This window comes from Desmodus rotundus, chromosome 1, assembly GCF_022682495.2.
Source record: "Desmodus rotundus isolate HL8 chromosome 1, HLdesRot8A.1, whole genome shotgun sequence".
In the NCBI taxonomy this organism is placed as follows: Eukaryota; Metazoa; Chordata; class Mammalia; order Chiroptera; family Phyllostomidae; genus Desmodus; species Desmodus rotundus.
In genome coordinates this window covers 131,709,420-131,730,029 of record NC_071387.1, presented here as the reverse complement: position 1 = coordinate 131,730,029, position 20,610 = coordinate 131,709,420, and the positions used below count along the sequence as shown (strand labels likewise).

General features: G+C 42.0%; 1 protein-coding gene across 1 annotated transcript in view; it reads right to left on the bottom strand.

The window, feature by feature from the left end:
* Positions 1-20,610, bottom strand: part of MEGF10 (multiple EGF like domains 10) — a 165,167-nt gene that overhangs the window by 38,697 nt on the left and 105,860 nt on the right. The window contains exons 7-11 of the mRNA XM_024571598.3: positions 19,483-19,603; positions 15,441-15,577; positions 8,639-8,851; positions 2,218-2,392; positions 580-700 (exon numbers count right to left, since the gene is read on the bottom strand). Of these exons, the coding sequence (XP_024427366.2) occupies positions 580-700; positions 2,218-2,392; positions 8,639-8,851; positions 15,441-15,577; positions 19,483-19,603 (767 nt within the window). The remainder of the gene's footprint in view (positions 1-579; positions 701-2,217; positions 2,393-8,638; positions 8,852-15,440; positions 15,578-19,482; positions 19,604-20,610) is intronic.

Here is a 20,610-nt window from a genome sequence, read left to right as displayed (position 1 = left end):
ATGGACGAAGCACCCAGACAACCTTGTGCACTGTTGATCTGTCACGTGGATGCCAATATGGGAAGTGCCATTGAGTAAAGAGACATGGAGTGGGGGTCCCTTTAATGCACAGTGAGGCTGAGTTTTGCTCAGGTTGGGAAAGTGAAATATGTGTCTGTCTTTAAAGCAGGACCCTGTTAACCATGAGCACCGAGTATCTAGGATCCTGGCTGCTTCAGAAACTCGGGACAGTCCATTCTGGTGCTCACATGAAATCGGTGCTCGGCTGCATTTCTCATCGTGACTCCGGGTCAGTGATTTTAGGGGCATGAATACCTGTCTGCTCAGCTTACTCATCCCCAGACTGCAGAGACACACAGACTTTTGGAGCTGGCAGCAACTTCAGAGATTATCTCCTAAGAATGAGCCTCTTCCCTTGACTCAGGAGCGCAGGAGAACCCACCCCAGCTGAAGGGCTTATTGAGGCCAGGTACTGAATTTTGGCACAGCTGAACCTGGAACCCTCGTCAAGTTTTCTTCTCTGTGACTTTAGGAGATGACAGGACCAGGATCAGATAAAAGACTCTAGTCCACACTCACCTGCCTTGCAAGAACACGACCCATCCACAGGAGAGCAGACAGCATCGTTCTTACAGCCACAGAGAGAGGAACAGTTTACCCCGTAGGTCCCCAGAGAGCACGGGGCAGAGCAGTCAGTTCCCTAGATGGAGGCGAACAGGAAAGTGCATGCAGTTCTACCAACTGAAATCAGGCCAACGCAAATAAACAAAAATACATCTTGGAGATGCTGATTATACTCCCTCTCCAATTTTAACACATTTATATTAAAGAGTTGCCGTAATGTCACCACTATACAAATTTAGAGATGCAAAGGCAATGCTGGCTGGCCTATGTTTATAATACAGTATTGGATAACACCCGAAAAAGCCTGCTGCCTTCATTAGTTTTCCTTTGTAGCAAATACAAAACCTTTTGTCCTTGCTCAGGCAAGTAGATATGTAACAATAAACTGTAGCTGTAAAATTACTGTCGATAAATAAACATAAATATGAACTGTACATTAAATTGCAATGCTTCCTAGACTTCCTCGTATAATAAGTATGTAATCTGATCAGTGGGTGCAGCAGAGGAACAGCCCACATGATTTAATTTATTATCCAACAGCGTATTTTCTGAAACGCAGAAGTTGGTTACCAAAGGTGACTGGAGGTCACTTGCTTTAAAAACAGAAGGGACTCTTTAAGACAAGGCAGATTCCAGGGCTCAACCAAAGGATTGTGACATAGATTAGAAACCCCTGCCCTGGCTGGTGCGGCTCAGTGGACTGAGTGCTGGCCTGCGAACCAAAGGGTCACCAGTTTGATTCCCAGTCAGGGCACACGCCTGGGTTGCAGGCCAGGTCCCCAATGAGGGGCGGGAGAGAGGCAACCACACATTGATATTTCTCTCCCTCTCTTTCTCCCTCCCTTCTCCTCTGTCTAAAAAGAAATAAATAAAATATTTTTTAAAAAAAGAAAAGAAAAGCAAGAAAACCCTGTAAAGATGCCCTCAGCTCAGAGACTTTGTGATCCCCTGTTCTGCACGGTGGGCTCTGGAATAGTCATCGGTGTCCTTCACAGTTTAGTGTCCTCCTGTTTAAACTGGGAGCAAAGTATTCGAGAACAAGCCATTTTCCTTTAAAAAAAAGACTCCTGGCCCGTAGCTAACACAGCCTAGAATCTAGGCAAAATTCTGCTCTATCAGCACATGTGGGCATTTTTCTTAAGTTCTACACTCTCAAAGAGACCAAAAAACTTACGTATTACTAACCGTTGCATGTAAATACATCATAAATGCTAACTTGATATATTATGTGCTTTTAAGTTATATGGAATTAAGATAGAAACTGTTGACAATAAAATATATCCTACTTGGAAAAGTAATTTATTTGTTGCCTATGAAACAGTAAAATAATTATGTAAAAATAATTATAATACATCACACTTCATGACATATACTAATAATTAACTATTAATGGCACATTTGTAGTTTTATCAGATTTCCCAGTCATCATTCTAAGGTAACTTATTACTAGTTTTCTCTTTCCTCCTCTTCTTGTTAATGGTGGGATTGATTTTAGCATATTCATTGCACTTCAGAAAAGGTCATGTAAGTCATGGTATCCATATACCCCACACCGCACCCTCGTCTCCTTCCTCCAGAGCCCTTGCCACTTACTTTAAATCCTGGGGCACAGGTGCACTTTCCCGTCACACTGTCACAGTCAGCCCCATTCTGGCAGCTGCAGATCTGTTGGCAAGCTTCCCCGTAGAATCCAGGAGAGCATGTCTCATTACAGTAGAGTCCCGACCAGCCAGGCTTGCAGGCACACTCCCCAGACATGGGGTGACAGCTGAGAGCATGGATGAAAGGGGCGAGTCACTCTCGGGTAAACATGACACCCAAGGCCCATGCAAATGTGGCTTTAGTCAGGATCACTAAATGTGTGGGTAATTCCATGTACAATCATTTAAACTTCATTCCCAGGCTTGGTGTGATTTAATTGATTGGCTGAAACCTGATGGGCATTACAGAAATGTTGCATGAAACCAGCGCCATGCTCTAAGGCAATGACTGTCACTTGGTGTCCTTTTGTCTGAAATTCATTTTAATTTTCATAAATCGAAAGCCCCGAACCAATAAAAGAAACGATGAGAAGATCTAAATGACTCCCTCCAATGAACACCACCAAATCGGTTCACAAGGGTGAAGTGCAAAGAACTCCAAAGCTGCAACCTTCTCAGCCTGTTTCTTCTCTCAGCTCCCCCTACCTGGTGGCAGTGCAGCTGTCCCCACCTGAAACAGCAGCCGTGCCCATGGGCCAGGCAGCCGGCTGTCACTCCACAGCAAATGGCCACGTCAGCTGCGCTGAGATGCGTGTGCCACTGAGGTTGACACAATAGGGCACTCTGTGGCCCTCAAAACACATGTGCTTCCCACCAAGGAAAATGTTCACAATCAAACTAGCTCTGCGCACAATTGGAAGACTGTTAGAGATGGGCTTCCTCTCCAGAGATTAAACCCTCCCCTTACATAGGCACAACAACAAAATCCATGGCTGCCTCCAGACAGTTGCTGAAGAACCTCTCACTGGAGGACTGTTCCTAGATTTTCTACACTTGGAGAGAACGATTCTCTGGGATGGGTGAGGGCTGAGGGTGTAAGTCCGGCTGTCCCACCACTGGGGGAGCCAGGGTGAAGGCACACAGCCTCTGGGCCTGACGTCCCCATCTGTCAAGTGAGTGTCTCAGACACACCCTTACAGCTGAGACGGTTTGTTCCCCACTTCAGAAATTTATATAAATATACTTTTAGGCCTCTATTGCAACTAAATTACCGCAAGCAAAGGCCTAGGCATCCATCAAAAGCTTAACTCAGAAACTATGGCATGAAGAAATATCTAATACCACTCTACATTTAAGATGGTCACTTAGATATAGAAAGTTTGAATTTGGGAGACAAGAGTCCGAGTCTCAGATCTCCTTACATTTATGCAGATTCCCTTATCTGCCATTTATCGATGGGCAAACGCCTGGCATCTCCGTGGCATCTCAAACTTCACACATTGAACACTGAGCCTTTGTTCTTCCCTTTCTTCATTCCTCACCTGGTGGCTACTCCCAACTGTCCCCACCGAAGTAATGGCACCTCCAGTCTCTCAGCTGTTTAAACTGCACCTTTGAGTTTTTCTTGATAACACCTCCTCCCGCATCTCCCATACCCACTTCATCACCGGGACCTAACCACCTTGGATCCAGCCACAGCTCTTCGTCCTGTCACCGTCCTACTCCAAGCCAACACCATCTGTCCCCTAAACTCCTGAATAGCCTTCTCTCACTTCCCTCCCTGCATCCATTCATGCCTCAGCACCTAAAAGTAGGTCATATTGTATCATTCTCCCTAAAACTCTTCAGAGGCTCCCCACTACCCATAGAATAAAAAATCCATACTGTTTAATATAGCTAGAGTGATCATATAATTATAGAAACCAGGACATTTTTAAGAGTGAAAAAAGGTTACAAATAATTACATTAGGACAACGGACCTAAACCAGATGGTCCCTGGGACACCAGATATGGGACCACCCTACACAGAGTCCAAAGGCCCTCACCATCTGGCCAGCCTCTCCTCTCATTCCTCTCTCCTTATTACTCTGCTCAATTATAATGGATCTGTTTTAATTTATTAAAAAGCAGTGAGATTTTTCAATTTGGGGGCCTCGCATAGGTTATTCCTTATGTCTGGAATGCTGTTTCCCACTTTGCCTAGGTCCCTCCACCCTCCCCTTCCAGTCTGAGCTCAAATAGTCTCTCCCTTGGAGAGGCCTTCCCTGACTGCTCGTATCTCAAACAGTCCTCTCCGGTCCTTCTCTGTGACACATCCACTCTCTCTCTGCCTCTCACGCATCATAGTCTATAACCAGTTTTCTTTTACCATCTTTTAATGTCTTCCTTCCCCTCTAGACTCTGAGCTCCATGAGGGCAAGAGGTAAGTGTGTTTTGTTACCTGTCCCTGGTGCACAGGAGGCCCTTAGTATATACTGGTTGAGTGAATTAGTAAAAATGTCACAGTTGGTATGTAGTGGGGACTGACTCCAGGGATCTTCTATTATACCCACACGAATCTGCTTCTCCCTAATCTCTGAGTCACCTAGCAACGTTAAATTATAATCTGTGTATCTGAATACGAAGGCAAGATCTCCCCTAAAGTTAGTTTTTAAAATGTCAAAGTCATGATTTAAAGGGAATCACCATGGAACACTCACTTTACGTGACGTGACCATTATGATGACACTGCAAGTGAGGGCGCAGACCGGCGGCTAGCGTGTGCTGAGCGCCGACTGTGCGCTCACACCAGGCTCGGCAGCCCATGTGCATCACTTCACTGGGTCCCCACAGCTGGCCTAAGTGTTAGGTATGATTCCATTTTATAAATGAGGGAACAGAGGCCTGGAGAGAGTAAGTAATTCATTCAAAGTCTCACACAGGTGGTGACAGATAAAACTCAAACCCAATTTATTTATTATTTTTATACCAAAGAAAAAGGAAGTTCAATAGCAGCCTGCTAAGAAGACTGGATATGAGAAAAGAATTGCTAAGAAGTAGCCTAGATAAAAGGTTAGTAGGACCAGTATAAGCCTGTATTGTGCAAAAAGCAGGGACCAATTTAAATTTACTTCAGTAAGGCCCTACATTTGAGAAAAGGAAAGGTTTCGAGTAATGGATTGCTTAAAGTAGTTTACCTTTTCTAAGCATGCTGTAAAAAAGGACATCCTTTAGTACAAAATATTACTTTTCTTTAAAAGTAAGAGAATAACTTTCATGGTATAGACACAAATGTTAAATAGACAATTTGGAGACAGGGAATCGAGCGAAGCTAGAGGCAGGCGGAGAAATTGACATTCAGTGCCCCCCAGCGAGTATTAGCGCAGCGCACTGGTTCTCAGACTGATTGACACGCAAATTAGCATTCCGCACTTTGTAATTAGGTATAGGAAGCCAGGGCACTTCGGAGGCATTTGACGTGTTCTCACGCAGGCAGCCTAATTGGCAATGAGATTTGCATGCTGATGTTAGCGCAGCAGATTAGAGGCTGAAGGGTAATAAATATACTCCTGCTTCGTTCCTTTCTATGGAACAGGTGGCCTTGTGAAAATATGGATTATACACGTGTAGGAAGACCGATCATTTTATACACGTATATAACAAGACATCCATCTTCTAGTCAAATTTTCAGTTTAAGAGTTCAATTATTATAAGTACAATAGAATATTGGCTAAATAAAACGAGTTATTGAAATTCCTTTTATTCACTTCCTTAGATGTTATTAATATTCAAATGTAATGACAATTAAGCAGCATTTGTAAATAGGCACATCCTGATTGCCCACAGCTATTAAATGTCCTTATTAACAAGAGCTAATATAAATATCTCATGTGGATCTTATTAAATCTCAAATTTTATTTTCAAATAAAATCATTTATTTGATTTTTATCAAATGTGATTGTCATCAAGAGATCAAAATCATTTCTACCACAAAAGTTTTCATTTGAAAAGTCCAGATTACAGTGACCGTGTTTAGGCTCTAAAACAGTGCTTTAATTTTAAATACTAATATCACCTATAACTATATTTAAATTCATGTGAACCCTATAATAGATGCGAAATAAAAATGGCTGCAACTCCTCCCATCACGAGGCTGAGTGTGTTGCATCTGGACTTGGTTGTGTGACCTGCTTGGTCTAAAGGAACATTAGCAAACATGCCATAACCAATGTTTGCAAAGTGTCTGCAGAGTGGAGTTCGCCCTGTTGCTTCATGCTTTTGGAAGCCAGTCACTATACAAGGAAGCCCAAGCTAACCTGCTAGATGCTGGGGCCATAGAGCTCCATCACCCTTTATCACCCAGCCAAAGATCAGACGTGTAAGTGAGGAATTCCAGGCCCATGCAGGCTCTCGTCGATCTGCCACCTGAACAGAGGAAGGCCAGCGAGAGAACCACCAAACTGAGCCCAGCACAAATAATCACGCAAGAAATCATCAGTTAATGAACAGCTGTTTTACATCACTAAATTTGGGAAAGGATTTTATTTTTAATGCAGCAAATGCTAACTGATACAAACCTCTACCCAAATATGTGGCTGCAACATATGTTGATGTGTATGTCATGTAACTCAAAATGCCCCTAAAGATAAGGTTAGCTAATAGTTTGCATTGTAGCAGTTATCTCATTAATACAATGAAAGGTTTTAGGATAAATATACATCATGAATTATTGAATAGCAAGCTCCACTTGCTTGATTAAATGATAAAATGAACAAGCCAGACTTTCAATTAACACCAAGATTCTATGCCTTTTAGTTCAAAGGAACAGTATGTTTCCAAGAATTTCAAGATACAAAAAATCAGATGGATGGCACCAACTGTGAATTCAGCAAGATACAGTCATGTAATCAACATTCCAATGGTTTTAATATAAATTTGTAAAAGCTAATGTTTAAAAGCAGCTTCTATTATTGGGGAAGCACTGCAAGGGCTATTGGTCTTCGTCTTCTGATTGTCATACATTAGGGGACAGGTTGTAGTGTTCTTTTGATCTATGTGATCATCAAATAATTTCAGGCACAGTCGGCCTTCTTTGTCCAGGGGCTTTGCAGTCACGATTCAACCAAATGCAGATCAAAAATATTCAGGGGGGAGAAAATCTAAAGTCCCAAAGCGCAAAACTTGAATTTGCTATATGTTGAGCACTATGCTGAACCCACCTGAAAAAGTGATGTGTAGACATACCCTGCTGTGGCTTACATGCAAATACAGCCCCATTTTATACAAGGAACTTGAGCGTCTGCCAATTTTGTATCAGGGCGGGGGTGGGGCTAGAACCAGTCCTCCAAAGATACCAAGGGGTAACTGTACTTCCTTGTTAAAGCATACATGTGAAGGTTCACATGAGCTATGTCAACAGTATCATGGTATTGATGTCAATCAAATAACTGTCCATGTGCACCTGCCACTACTAACATGGCAGCCAGCAGAACAACCAACATTTTATCTGCACCTCCAATTCTTCCCAGAGCAGAGCTCCTTTGTAGGGCATAGTATTCCATTTGATTTCAGGCTGCACTTCTTTGATATGTCCCACTAAAACGTAAAATCCCTTTACACACACATGCACACACATACACAGTGCAAAGTCCATTTTTTTGTTGTTGTTCCTAAAAATGGTTTAAAGAAGAGACCAACCACAGGCTTCTGTTTATTCTTAACTTCTGTACATTTGAGATTTGATGTGGCCACAAGTTATCTTTTAGAATCATGAATGAAGTAACAGCTGTGCTGAATGCAAATAAAAGTGATTGTTGTAACGTCGGAGCTGCTGTATAATGCACAACATTTTTGTCAAACTCAACTTTCCCAGCAGTTTACAAATGAAACCCAGAATTCTAAGTGATATGGATCTGGTCCTTGGGGGAGGGAGAGGAAGTAAGGGGGTGGAAAGATATTTTCAGGGGCAGACAAAGTACAGTAGGGTGGGTGGGATCATGGTTTCCTGTTCTTAAATTCTTCAAGAGAGTTTTGAGCTAAAAGACCCCTGTGAGTTCTATGTCAGGGTAATCAATTCTGAAAACATATTTCACATGTGACAGCCACATGCGAAGCACTTTCACAAAACTTCCACCGGTACACTTCCTCTCTACACAGATGTTCTTTCTGTCAAGTATGAGATGCTGCTGTGAGAGTCATCTTGTGAGATTTTTACATACTAAACTGGACCTAACCGATCTCTCTCACTGCATCTTTGCTTTTAAGGGAATGCCACAGAATCTCTGTCTTAGGGAAACATGCTATTAACCCCAGCGATTTAATTTTTGCTAGTAACCAGTAAGAGAGAATAGAATTTAATATCCACTGACAAGCATCTAACAGTTTTAGCACCTTTGATTTAGACCATCACCCACTCAGGACAAAAGTCTTCCATGTCTTTAGTGGTTCCTGCCCAGGATGACTCAGAGGCAGTAAAAGTCTTGGGGTGGGAATCTCTCTGTGAATCTCTCCTTTCAAATAGTGGACATGTCTTTCCAGGGGCAACGGACCCTCACCTATGAGTGTTGTCCAGGTGGCAGGGGCACCGCTTGTCACATTTGATGCCGTAGAGCCCTTCCGGACACAGGCGTGCCTCGCAGTGCTCACCGGAAAAGCCTGCTTCGCAAAGGCACGAGCCACTCACGTGATAGCATTTCCCTCCATTGACACACTGGCAGGTCTCAGCACAGCGAGCTCCGTAGGAACCCACAGGACACTGGTCCTGGCACCTGCCCAGCAGAAGGCGGAAGCAGAAGAGAGGGTGGGTAGTACCTTGTGGAAACAGTCAATTCAGACAATTTTACGTGCAAATTGAAACTACTTTTTGAACTTGATATTTATTTAGTGATTACCCCTTTACAGGTATGAAGAGCATTGAGATGAACTCCTCTGACTACAGAAGTAGTAACAACAATATGACCTGATCAAAGAAGTAACATAAACAGAATAAAAGTATGAGCTGGGGACATGAAGCATGGTTTATACAGAGTACTTGCCGAAGGTATGTTTACATCTGAGTAGGTCTCGGGAAAGGGAAAAAAGCAATTGTCCAAGTGTTAGTCCCAGTCTAAATCAGGAAATTAAAAAATGTGTTTCCCAGTTCCAAAGAGGAAACTTTATAGCAAACTTGAAACTAAATTTTAATTCTGTTGGCTTTCACGCTGACATTAATTTTTAATCTCAGCCACGAGACTCAGATCAGGGGAGCTCTGAGCTATGGAAATCAGGTGTCCTCGATGCCAGCCTGGGAGCAGGGCGCCGGTAGGTTGCAGGAAGGCGTGGAGTTCCCTAACGCAAAATTTTTATTGAACAGGGTATTGTCTTCTGTTGGGAGGAAGGGCTGCCAAACGGCAAGGAAAAAAAAAACGGCAAGGAAAAATTCACTTTATTGTCTTTTAAAAATTAACATCAGAGCTCAGTCCCAGAGGAGAGACTGCTCTGGATAAGCCGGATCAGGTTAGAAGTAGAGATGATGAAGGGAATCGTGACAGAGAAGGGAACATTTTCATTGCTGCACAGGAAGCAGGACTCGTTCCTGGCCAGCCAAGCCTCTTTTTGACCAGGCAAGGTGACGTGATGGAGCTTCCTGCAGCAGACGGAGCGCTTTTTGCCAAAGGAGAGGGAGATGGGTCTCCTCTAGCCAAGCACTCGCCACAAGTAGGGTAACATTGTGAGTCTCAGCAGCCACTTCCCATGTGGCTCTCAAGTCTTGCCAGACCCCGCGTCAGAAATGTAGGTCAGCACTGCATGGTTTCAGATGGATATGGTGCGAGCAGCAAGTGCAGAACAAACTCAAGCACGCTTCAAAGCGACAGCAAAGTGGCCGAAAAGCCAACATTTCTTCCACATGACTTTGCATAATTTTAATGACAGGATGTGATTACTACCAACACCAGGGCTGGGCGGGAATTCTATTTAAGAAGGATAAATCTTGGAGGGATGGGGAGAAAAGGCAGACAACTGTAATTGAATAACAATAAAAATTTTAAAAAAGAGAGAGAATCCTTTGATACTTTTCTGGTAAACTCTGGCTTTCGCGTATATTTAACGTGATAGAGACAAGAAAAAGAACCTTTTGCAAATTGGGTTTCACAGACTCTAGACATGTTTAGATGTGTTCGTTAATAGGCAAAGTCTTCAAATCAACTGCTCAACAAATTATTAGATAAGTTCTTGAGTAATTGCTCTAACATTTAGCATAAAATCAGGTGTGTGCTTTTAAGTTACATGAGTCTGCCTATATTTAGACCGGAGTATTTTTAAGAGGCACCCTATTTTTGGCTTGTAGGAAGCTTTCTTAAGTGTCATCACTTAATTTATTCCTTAAAGATGTAAACTTCAGAGAAAGAAATGCTGAGGTACAATACTTTGGCCTCATCATGGCTCTGCCACATGCTAGCAAGACAACGTATCTGTCCAGATTTTTTTGCAAGTGAGTACCAAAAAGAAAGAGCAGGTACAAGGGCTTTTCCCTCTTGTACGGATTAAAACAGATCCAAATGCTAAGCGTTGGACTGCATGGTCGTAACTTAGTACAAAGACCGGCTCTTTCTGGGTGAACCGAGTATAGATCGGAAGCCTGGAAAAGCGTCAACTACCAAATGACAGGGGACCAGTGTGTATATTTTATCACATCTTGGCAGAGACTCCTTTTCTCTGGGAAAACAATATTCATAAGAGCTGGTCCTGGCCCGTATTTATCTTTCTAACCTACAATTAAGTATACTACTAGTTTGTGTTATAAATGGCAAAAAGCCATTTGAATTTTACTTACTAAAAAGTAGCCACGATGTAAAGCTTGCTTCATATTCCTGCTTCATTTTTTGTCAGTGTTGCACTTGTAAGAGAGTCCTGTTAATAACCGTTATGTCTGTTTCCATCTACCAAACCAAAATGGTAGGGTATCTTTCTCGAAGTAGACGTTTTCCATTTCGAAAACAAATGCAATCACAAAGTAGCTTCTACTTTTCTGATTGGCTGAATGAAAAGTCTTTGTCAAGCTGTCTTATTTCTCTTTTTTTTTTGGCCCCTATATGGAAAGAAGCATCATTTCCCAGCGAAATGAATGCCCCCACTGTTGCTTTTGTGATACCAAGAGGAACAAGAAATGCTATTTTAGGAATCAGGAAAAGGGGAAATATATTTTCTTAGGAGAGATGGCAGAGGCAGATAAAGATATTGCAGTAAATACTGGCCACAGTTGAACTACAGAGATATAGAGTTTCTGTGTGTTTTTTAAGATTTTGAATAATGCCCTGGAATTAGGAAAAATAGATAAGCAACAAATAGAGATAAACTAATAAAACAGGACACCAATTCCCAAAACAATGAGGATCATGGGATTGTTTTAATAGCATTTTGATAATGACATTGCATCTTGTTGGGAACCTGTGGAAAAGGAGGTGAGTTTGCATGGAAGGGGTGGCAGCTTCTTCTGTCCCCTTGTCCTATTGAACACGAACCTTCCCAGAGTGCCTGGAATAATGAATTGGGCCAAATGATGATACAGTGTGAAAGAATCCCATCCCTCATTGAGCCTGGATTGACGAAGCAGACCCCTGCCTTTCAAGCTTCTGGAGCTGCTGCTCGGGAGAAAATGTAAAGAGCAGTGGGGTAAGAACGGACCAATATTGGAAAAGAATAAAAGAGTCCAGGAAGGAGCAAGTGTACAAATCATAATTTGCTCCTTAAAAAATTTGCTCTTAAAATCCTCCACAAAAGTCAGTAAGTGGCTTTTGTATAAGTGAGTGTAATCTTTGGATTACATATAAAATGCTACCCTTGCTATCTGTAACAAAAATAAACCGATGAGTGACAGTTTCACATATAGAAATATGGACTACTAGAAGTAAATACGTAGTAGTATTTTTACAATTGGGTTGTGAAGAGCCTAAGAGCGGCAAAATTTCTAAAAAATAAAAAACATTATAATTTTTACAATTTAAATTAAAAAAAAACTATATTGCAACCCCCATCTATAAATGTAAAGCCTAATGAGACTTGAAAATTATTTGCAATACATTTAATACAGGACCAATATTTGTACATACAAAAGGGCTCTTACAAATTGATAAGAAGAAGATAAACAGGAAAATAAAAACAGCAGTGGACAAGAGCCGACTTCTCCCCAGTCCTGATACAAGAAAGAGTTCCTCCACCGGAGACCAGCACCGCACCCTCCAACTTCCGTCTGTGATTTCTGACGTTACCTCCTGTCACTCACATTCTCCTTTGCTTTGAGGGGGATGCGGACACAGGCGCCGCAGGATGGTCTGGGGTTTCACCTTAACAGAGTCCACAACTGGCCCAGGAGTCTGTGCACCCAGCTGACACTGATGAGCACCAGCTGAATGCAGGGACCCCAGTTATGCATCAGAGGCCTGAGCGATTCCATGACGGCCCATTAGCATTAAAAACACTCTTTTAACCCCTTCGGAAGGATTTTCGGGAGGATCTGGAAACCATCTTCTCCTTACTCTTGCTTAGCTGTGACACTATACATTTCCCTAGCACAATATCCTCTCAACCTTTCCGCAAACCCCAAAGCCTATTATTTAGGCATCCCACGAGCTGCTCTGCCTGCCCACATGGTGCCTGCTTGGTTTTTTCTGTTTGCCCTCTGGCTGGGAAAGCTGTTTCCACATCCTACTCCTGCTTTGCTGGCACCGCCTGTGGCAGTACCTGCTCCTCCAGGCAGCAGCCCTGGCCTTACCTCAGTCATGGAGTTACGGCTCTGACTTCTCAACACAGGAGAAACAGCAAGCTGACAGCCTAGGCCCTATCCCCACGCCTCCTACCACAAACTGCCCCAGAGCCACACCTCTGTGTTCCTTTCATAGAGACAACTATGCTCGTCCTCATTGTGTACGTGCGTGTGCTCTAGAACCCAGATGGGTAGAGCCCAGCTGAAACAGAGACCATAGGCCATCAGTTCACCAGAGAAATAATAGTTACAAGAACAACAACTCAAGAAGCAAGTTCCCTCTTCATTTTCCTTCCCTCTCTCTGGCTCTCCGCCGTCCTTGCCTCGGATCTAAAATACAGCTGAAAATAAGCTGTTATTCCCTTTCCTTGTATTCTAAATAAAGCGAGTATAAGCCTGCCTTGTATGTTTGTTATTTTTGTGTCACCTTGAATTTGAGACTTAAATCCCTAGAGGACAAAAAACAACTACATTTAAATTTTTAGTGCCCTAAAATATCACACAAACTATTATTTAGGATTCTGCTTGATCTCGTGTCTCCTTTCGTGACCTGTCTTTCTACAATAAGATGTTAACGACACAGGGAACTCGTCTAGCAGCCTCCTCTATCTGAGTCCAAAAACCTTCCGAGTAGCCTGAGCACACATTATAAAAACCATGTGTCAGTGGCGTCAATAATTCATAACTTCAAAGAATTAAAGGAAAAATGCAAAATCATATTAACAAAAGATGAAAAAGCCTTTAATGAAATTAAACATACACTACTAACAAAAACACAGGGCAATATATAGCTCTTATATCATAGATCACTTGAAATCTATATGATTCTATTAACCAATATCACCCCAATAAATAATTTAAAAAATTTTTAAAAACCCACTTGAGCATGAAAGACAGTTTACTAAAAACCAATAACAAACATGAAACTATACTGACATCATTTCCAATAAAATTAGGAACAAGACAGGAATTCCCACTTTTACCTCTTTTCGTCAACACTGATTTAAAGGTTTTAATCAATGCAAGAATTCAAGAAAATGAGATAGTCATTATATATATTGAAAAGAAGAGACTAACTTCTCTTTATTTGTAGATGACAAAATAACTTTACCATTTGCTAAAAATAACATTTGAGTTAACTAAAAAATTTGTAGAGTGACTAAATAAACAAGTGAGTACAGGGAGGGGCAAAAGTAGGTTTACAGTCGTTGGTGTGGAAAACAATACAATAGTTAATGAATGATAACACAAGAATACACTCTGTGTTTCACGTACTCACAACTTAAACCTACTTTGCACCACCGTATATTCAAAAATAAGTTTTCCTTTATATAAAAATACCCAGTTAGAAACTGAAGTGGGATTTTTCAAAAATTCTAAGATACTTACAAATAAATTTAACAAAGAAGTGTAGAATCTAATTGAGTCTAATTGCAGTATCTGATTAAACATCATAAAATTAGGCCAGAATTTTAGAAAAAAAATTAAGGAAGAGTGTTGAAGGAATTCTTAATTCTTATCATATCAGAAATAATGATATCTAATATTTATACAGTCCTAGACATTCCTCAAATTGAACTCACTGGGATTTATACAGTTCACAGAAATCCCTCAACTATAATAATAACTGATATTAATACATTTCAGAACTGTTCTAAGTGCTTCAGTATACTTCATTAATCCTTAGAATAATCCCAGAGGAAAGTATAATTGTTTAAACATTATAGATGAGGACGCAGGTTCCAAAATCTTTGTTTTTAGCCATTATACTCTTCTGCCTCTCAAGTCTCTTTTCTTTAATTTTACACACACATCCGATGAGCTTATTTACCTTGTCTTCCGGATGTAACAGATTACAGAGCAAGTCAGAAGACATAGGGTGAGCAAAGCTCTCTGGGGTAACAGTTTATCATCTAATGCAAAACTGACGGACAGCGAGTGTAAGAAGCACGTGGCTGGGCCCGTGAACGTGACCACAGTACAGTGTGCGGATGACGTGCTGTAGAACCATGCACCTGGAACCTGGGTAATTTCCTTAATCAGTGTCACCCCAACCAATTCAGTGAAAACAAACAAGCAACAACAACAAAGAACCACGTGAGCACAGTCACTTGCTCTCATTTCGCGAGGGACCAGAAAGCCCTGTGAGTCCCATCGGATCTACAACCAGAGCACAATAAAATGACATTCGTAATGGCATTCTGACTCATAAGAAGGCAACGGTATGCCCACCTACTTTTTAAAGATACCTAAGTACACATCTCATTTAAAAATAAATCTATCTGAAAATGTTTATAAGGTGAAAAGTTTGGTGCTTGAAGTGGCTGTCCAAAACTCAGCTGTTTACAATGATGTATTCATCATAGGTTTTCAGTGGTTGACATTTTTGTTGTCATTATTTTTAATGCTTTGTATCCTCAATTCACTATCGCTGTGTATGACTCAGTGTCTGTGCACTGAGCTGGGACAGAATCTGCCAAATACTTGGGTACCTCATGGGTGCTGTGGAACGTTACAGAACAGTCACAGACACACGGTAGTGGAGGTGTTCGCCAGACCTTTCAAGTGTTTTCCTCTCACGCCATTACAAACAGAAATACAAGACTGTCCCTTACCGTTCCCCCGTGTATCCTGGACTGCAGTGACATTGGCCTGTGGCGGCATCACACGACCCTCCATTATGGCACTGACATTCTTGTGAACAGTTCTTTCCAAAGCGACCCTCGGGGCAAGGCTGACCACACACTGTGCCCTGCATTCAAAGAGACTTGGAAAATTAGATGGGCCTCCAGCCAGGGAAGGGCCGAAGGAGGAGGGAGGAGAGAGGAAACTGAAAGAGAAGGAGCAATATGGGAACAGAGTTGTAAGAGAGTTAGATGAAGGGGATTTTAGAACAGAGAAACTCTGTTCATTGTCTTACAAATATGTCAGAAATTTTAAATTGACTTATTTACTTGGTAAGCTTTAAACCTCAAGATACACTCAAAGGTGGTAGAACAGCCCTGGCTGGTATAGCTCAGTGGATTGAGGGCTGGCCTGAGCACCAAAGGGTCACTGGTTTGATTCCCAGTCTGGGCATATGCCTGGGTTATGGGCCAGGTCCCCAGTGGGGGGCACTCGAAAGGCACCCACACATTGATGTTTCTCTCCTTCTCTTTCTCCCTCCTTTTCCCTCTCTCTAAAAATTAATAAGTAAAATCTTTTTTTTAAAAGGTGGCAGAATAGTAATCTTAAGAAATGCTGACCCATATAAAAAACCAAACCTTAAGATAGAGTTACATCAAATAATTACAGTAACCTAAGGAATGTATAAATCCTTCTAAGTGTTCTTCCTTGTGTCTTACACATACAATAAGTCAACAATGCTGATTGAGCAGCCATTACAGAAACAGCAACATCTGGTCCAAATGGAATATCCAGATGCTTTACCATATGTTCTAGAGAAAATACACATTATCCTTGGCTTTATTTCTTGTAACGTAGCGTAACAAAAAATTGAAATTTTGTGTACCTGAATTAACAATAGCACCGCCTAATAAATACTCCTAAAGGAATGAACCTGGACATTTTATTTCAGAAGAAAACCACTTCTATTCTCAGCAGGCTCAGCAAACATCTCCGGGCCAAGATCAATAGGAAGGCTTATTTCCCAGTGAGAAACATCAAGAGCAACTTGGACCTGTCTCCTCACCCTAGAGGCTGCCCATCGTGTCGCATTTACTCCAACCCCATGTGGAAAAGAATAAGACACTGTACCATAAATCTAGGAAACACTCTACTCTTCTCCGCTTCCCTTGGCTACGTAACTTGGTCTCGTAGCTCATCTATTTATTGGGGTTGTTGTTAGAGTAAACAACATATCGCAAGTAATAGGAATTTTTCAAATGTTCTTAACTGTTGGAAGCTGTTGCTTTGTTCTCCTTCTCTCTAAAAAAAAAGGCAGACTGTGGGCACTCTGAAATTGGAGGCTACTGAGCACCAGATGGTTTTGTAAATGTTTATTCTGGAGAGCCTAAGAAAATACATTTCCTCTGACTCCTGGCTACCCACAAAGGCAGTTGGTGTGCTAATTAAGTCTCCTCTGGTGGTTTCTATCTATCTACAAGCAGGGAAAGTTCTTCCACAGACTCTTGGAACTGAAAAAGCCTTTGAGAGATGATTCAAATCAATGTCTAACTGAGAATCATGTGTGTGCCAGGCAGAGTGCTTAAACTCTGAGAATCAAAGATAAGGTCACAACCCTTATTAGCTGACAATGTGGTGAGGAGGACAGATGCAAAAATAACTCTAATCCCCCCATGAGCCCAACACACAAACATGACGGAAGGAATAATATACTAAGGATCAATCTGTGGGAAGCAGGGGTTCTGGTAAAAATTCTACTCTCTCAGGGATTTACTTTAAGTGCCCAGTTGTAACGGTCCCACATACGCTGCAGAGATGCTGTTGAAATGTTGTTTAGGAATAAGGATTAATGTGAGCAAACAACTTTAAAGAGGACGTTATTTCTGCTAGTTGAAATACATATGTGTGTGTAAGTGTAATAGGAAGGTGTGTTCATCTTTGAAAAGCACCTGGGATGAGAGCACAAATAAAATGCTTAAAGCAGAAGTATAAGATGGAAGCTCAGCTACATACCGGGAACAATGACCTGAAGCACTCAGTAAGAAACATCTACCGAGGTAGGGGGCCCAGAGTGGTGGGGACGCTCCCCTGGGCTGGTGGAGACGGCCACTCTCCCACCCACTGGGACTCACAGTTTAAGCCTGTGATCACCACTGTGCCACATCATGAGCTTAATCTAGAAAAAGAGAGCTTCAACCTCGAGATGAGGCAACACACACCTAATGTCTACACAAAAGTCCCAGGAGTAGAAAGCCTACAGCTCCTCATTCAAAAAACACACAGTTCTCCCCAGTAAAATCCTTCCCCTGCCAGGAACAAGGCAAGGACCAGTGTTGACAAAAGGCTGAACATAAGAAATGAAACAAGAGAGAGTAAAAGATAATTCAACATTTTCTACCTTGGGCCACTAAGAGAAAAATATTGGTTTTAACTAAGATTTTTTTTTTAAGGTGGAAGAGGAGTAGCCTTAAGAAAGCCTTGAGTCCACAAGTTTGGATTCATCAACATTGACTTTGGTGAGCCTGCCTGAACCACCTCAGTGCTCCTTCCCATGTTCACTTTATCATGGGCACTCAACAAAAGGCCCTCTCTCTCTGACTTTGCTGCTTCACTGAATTTCTCCAGGCTCTTCCTCTAGAATCAGACCTTGTCTTACCTGCTTACCATTCCTAACTCCCATCTTGGGTCTGATGTTTGTTTTTTGCTTGTCCCATTGGTCCGAACATCTTGACCTCTCCCTTCCTGTGACTGTCACAGGGAAGGGGACTCCAGTTCTCCTTTGCTCCATGCCTACAACAAGGGCAATACCAGACTGATTCCATCCCGAGTCTGGCTCCTAAGGCTCCAGCTTGGACATCTCCCAGACAGACGAGGCTTCATACATAGGTAATATAGGTGGGGGTATCTAACAGGATAGTGAGAGATACAGGTCTGGGCAAGTTAAGATCTGGGAAAACCAGCATATGATTGTTAAAGCCAAGGGTCTGGGTGAGATTTCCAGAGATTTATAGCAAGAACAGAGAAGGACAAGACTGAAACCTAGATAATACTGCAATCAAGTGATTTGTAGGAGGAGGATTAGGAAAGATGATCTCTAGTAAGAGGTAGGAGAGAGGATTATCAGAGAAGTGGAAGGAAAAGATATTAGGAAAGGGAGGGGGTGAAGTGACAAGGTCAAAAGCTTTGGAGAAGTGAAGCTAATGAGAATGGAAGAATGGAATGAGGATGGATTTAGCAATTAAGAAGTCACTTCACTGGAACTAAGCAAGAGCAGCTCCCCAGCACTCATGGAGACAGAAAATGATCATGAAGTCAATTGCTCTTTTATTTTTTGTTTGTTAATGAAGGAAACAGACATTGGTCATTCATTCTTCTGCCTTCACAGACTTATGCACAAACCAGCTGAGAGAAATACGAACCAATATTACTTCCCCATTTCAGAGAAATCTAGTTACTAAACCAGTTCTGACATTGTGCATTCCATAGAACATTAAGCTTCTGTGATGCTACAAAAAGAAAGAGTATCATGGTCAGGGTCAGGGGAGTGTGCTGAGATATAGCTTCCTCTTGCCTTATGATTCTAAAGGCTGAAAAGTTCTACAACACTTGGGAAACCTGGTTTACCTGACAGTGTCTCCAGAATTGTATGACTAGATAACGCTTTCATATTAACACATAGTCTGTTGAGAATAATGTTCTCAAAGAACAATAGTGGTCCACAAACATAATTATGAAAACCATTATTTAAATATATCCAGGGTTTAGCAGCTCTGGCTGCCGGGTGTAAGAGGAGTTTATACCCTGAGGGGAATGCAGAACAGATGGTCTACTATCTTTTCCATGAGGTCCCTTCATGCACTTCAAGTTCAGGATTGAATCACCTTGTGCCTTCTCTGGACTGACGTATTCTAGCATGAAATGTTCGTATCTCCAGCCATCAGTGTAACTTTATTTTGTGCTAAAATCCTCCACACTCATTTTCACTTGAGTTTCCTGAAGCAGGTGACTTTGGGAGGGAGAAGGGGAGCTTACCAGCCAGCCAGGAGGGCAAGAGCACTCCCCCGTGACGTGATGGCACACTCCTCCGTTTTGGCAGGGGCATCTCTGCTCACACTGTGGACCGTGCTTGCCAGGGGGACAGAGATCCTCACAGCTGCGGGATTAACGGGCAACAAAGAACACCACTATTTATCCAAACACACAACCCTTAGGTTCACAGATACAACAGCACCCAGGGCCCTAAAACAGTCAAGATTTCTCTGTTCAATATTGTCCATTTCATCAATTTCAAGAGCATTAATCATATTGGCTGATAGGGCCTTTGAGGGATCACCCAGTCCTTCCCTTTGTTTTGGGGTATTAGCTCTGGAAACCATTTCAGTCTGAGGAGAATCTGTCCTGAGAGCACCAAGGATGACTCTTGGCTGGAAAAACACTCCACGGTGTCAGGAGCTTTCCACGTGACTCTGGTAAAGCCCACACGCTATGTTTGAAGCCTACTTTTGTCTGTGCGTTTGTTCTGATCTCAAGGGAGATTGAAACATTTGTGTATCCCTGATTTGTGCACATATTCTTCATAATCAGTTTCCAGCGTTCTCTCCCTCAGACTGACCAGTTTCCATGCCTTCAACCCCCTGCCCCATATTGTGTGAACAAGCCTCCTTCTCTAAGCTTTTGTCTGTTTTTGCTCTCCTGTGAAATCGCTCCAAGTTTCCCAAGCCCTATTCAATCACGGCCTTGATAAAAACCCATAGAAGCAATATCAACAATTAAGTAGTTTGGGATGATCATTCATTCTTCTGAAAATCAGTGTTTTCTAGGCTAATGCGCTTTTTTCTTTAGCTCTACTTTATAGCCCTAACACTGTCAGCAGGAAGTACTTACCTAATCAGCCCCATTTCCCTGCCCCAAGTTTTAGTTCTGTGATTTACAAATGTAATTTTCTCTGCAAGGGAACAAAAATTTTCTATCTCCTACTTTTTTGGCAAATTCTGTCTCTTATTCCATTTGCTAATACAGATGCTCCTCAATTTGCAATGGGGTTACATCCAGATAAACCCATCGTACACTGAAAACATCATCGTGGCAAAACGCATTTAACATACCTAACTCCTGAACATCAGAGCTTACATAGCCTGCCTTAAACATGGTCAAAACACT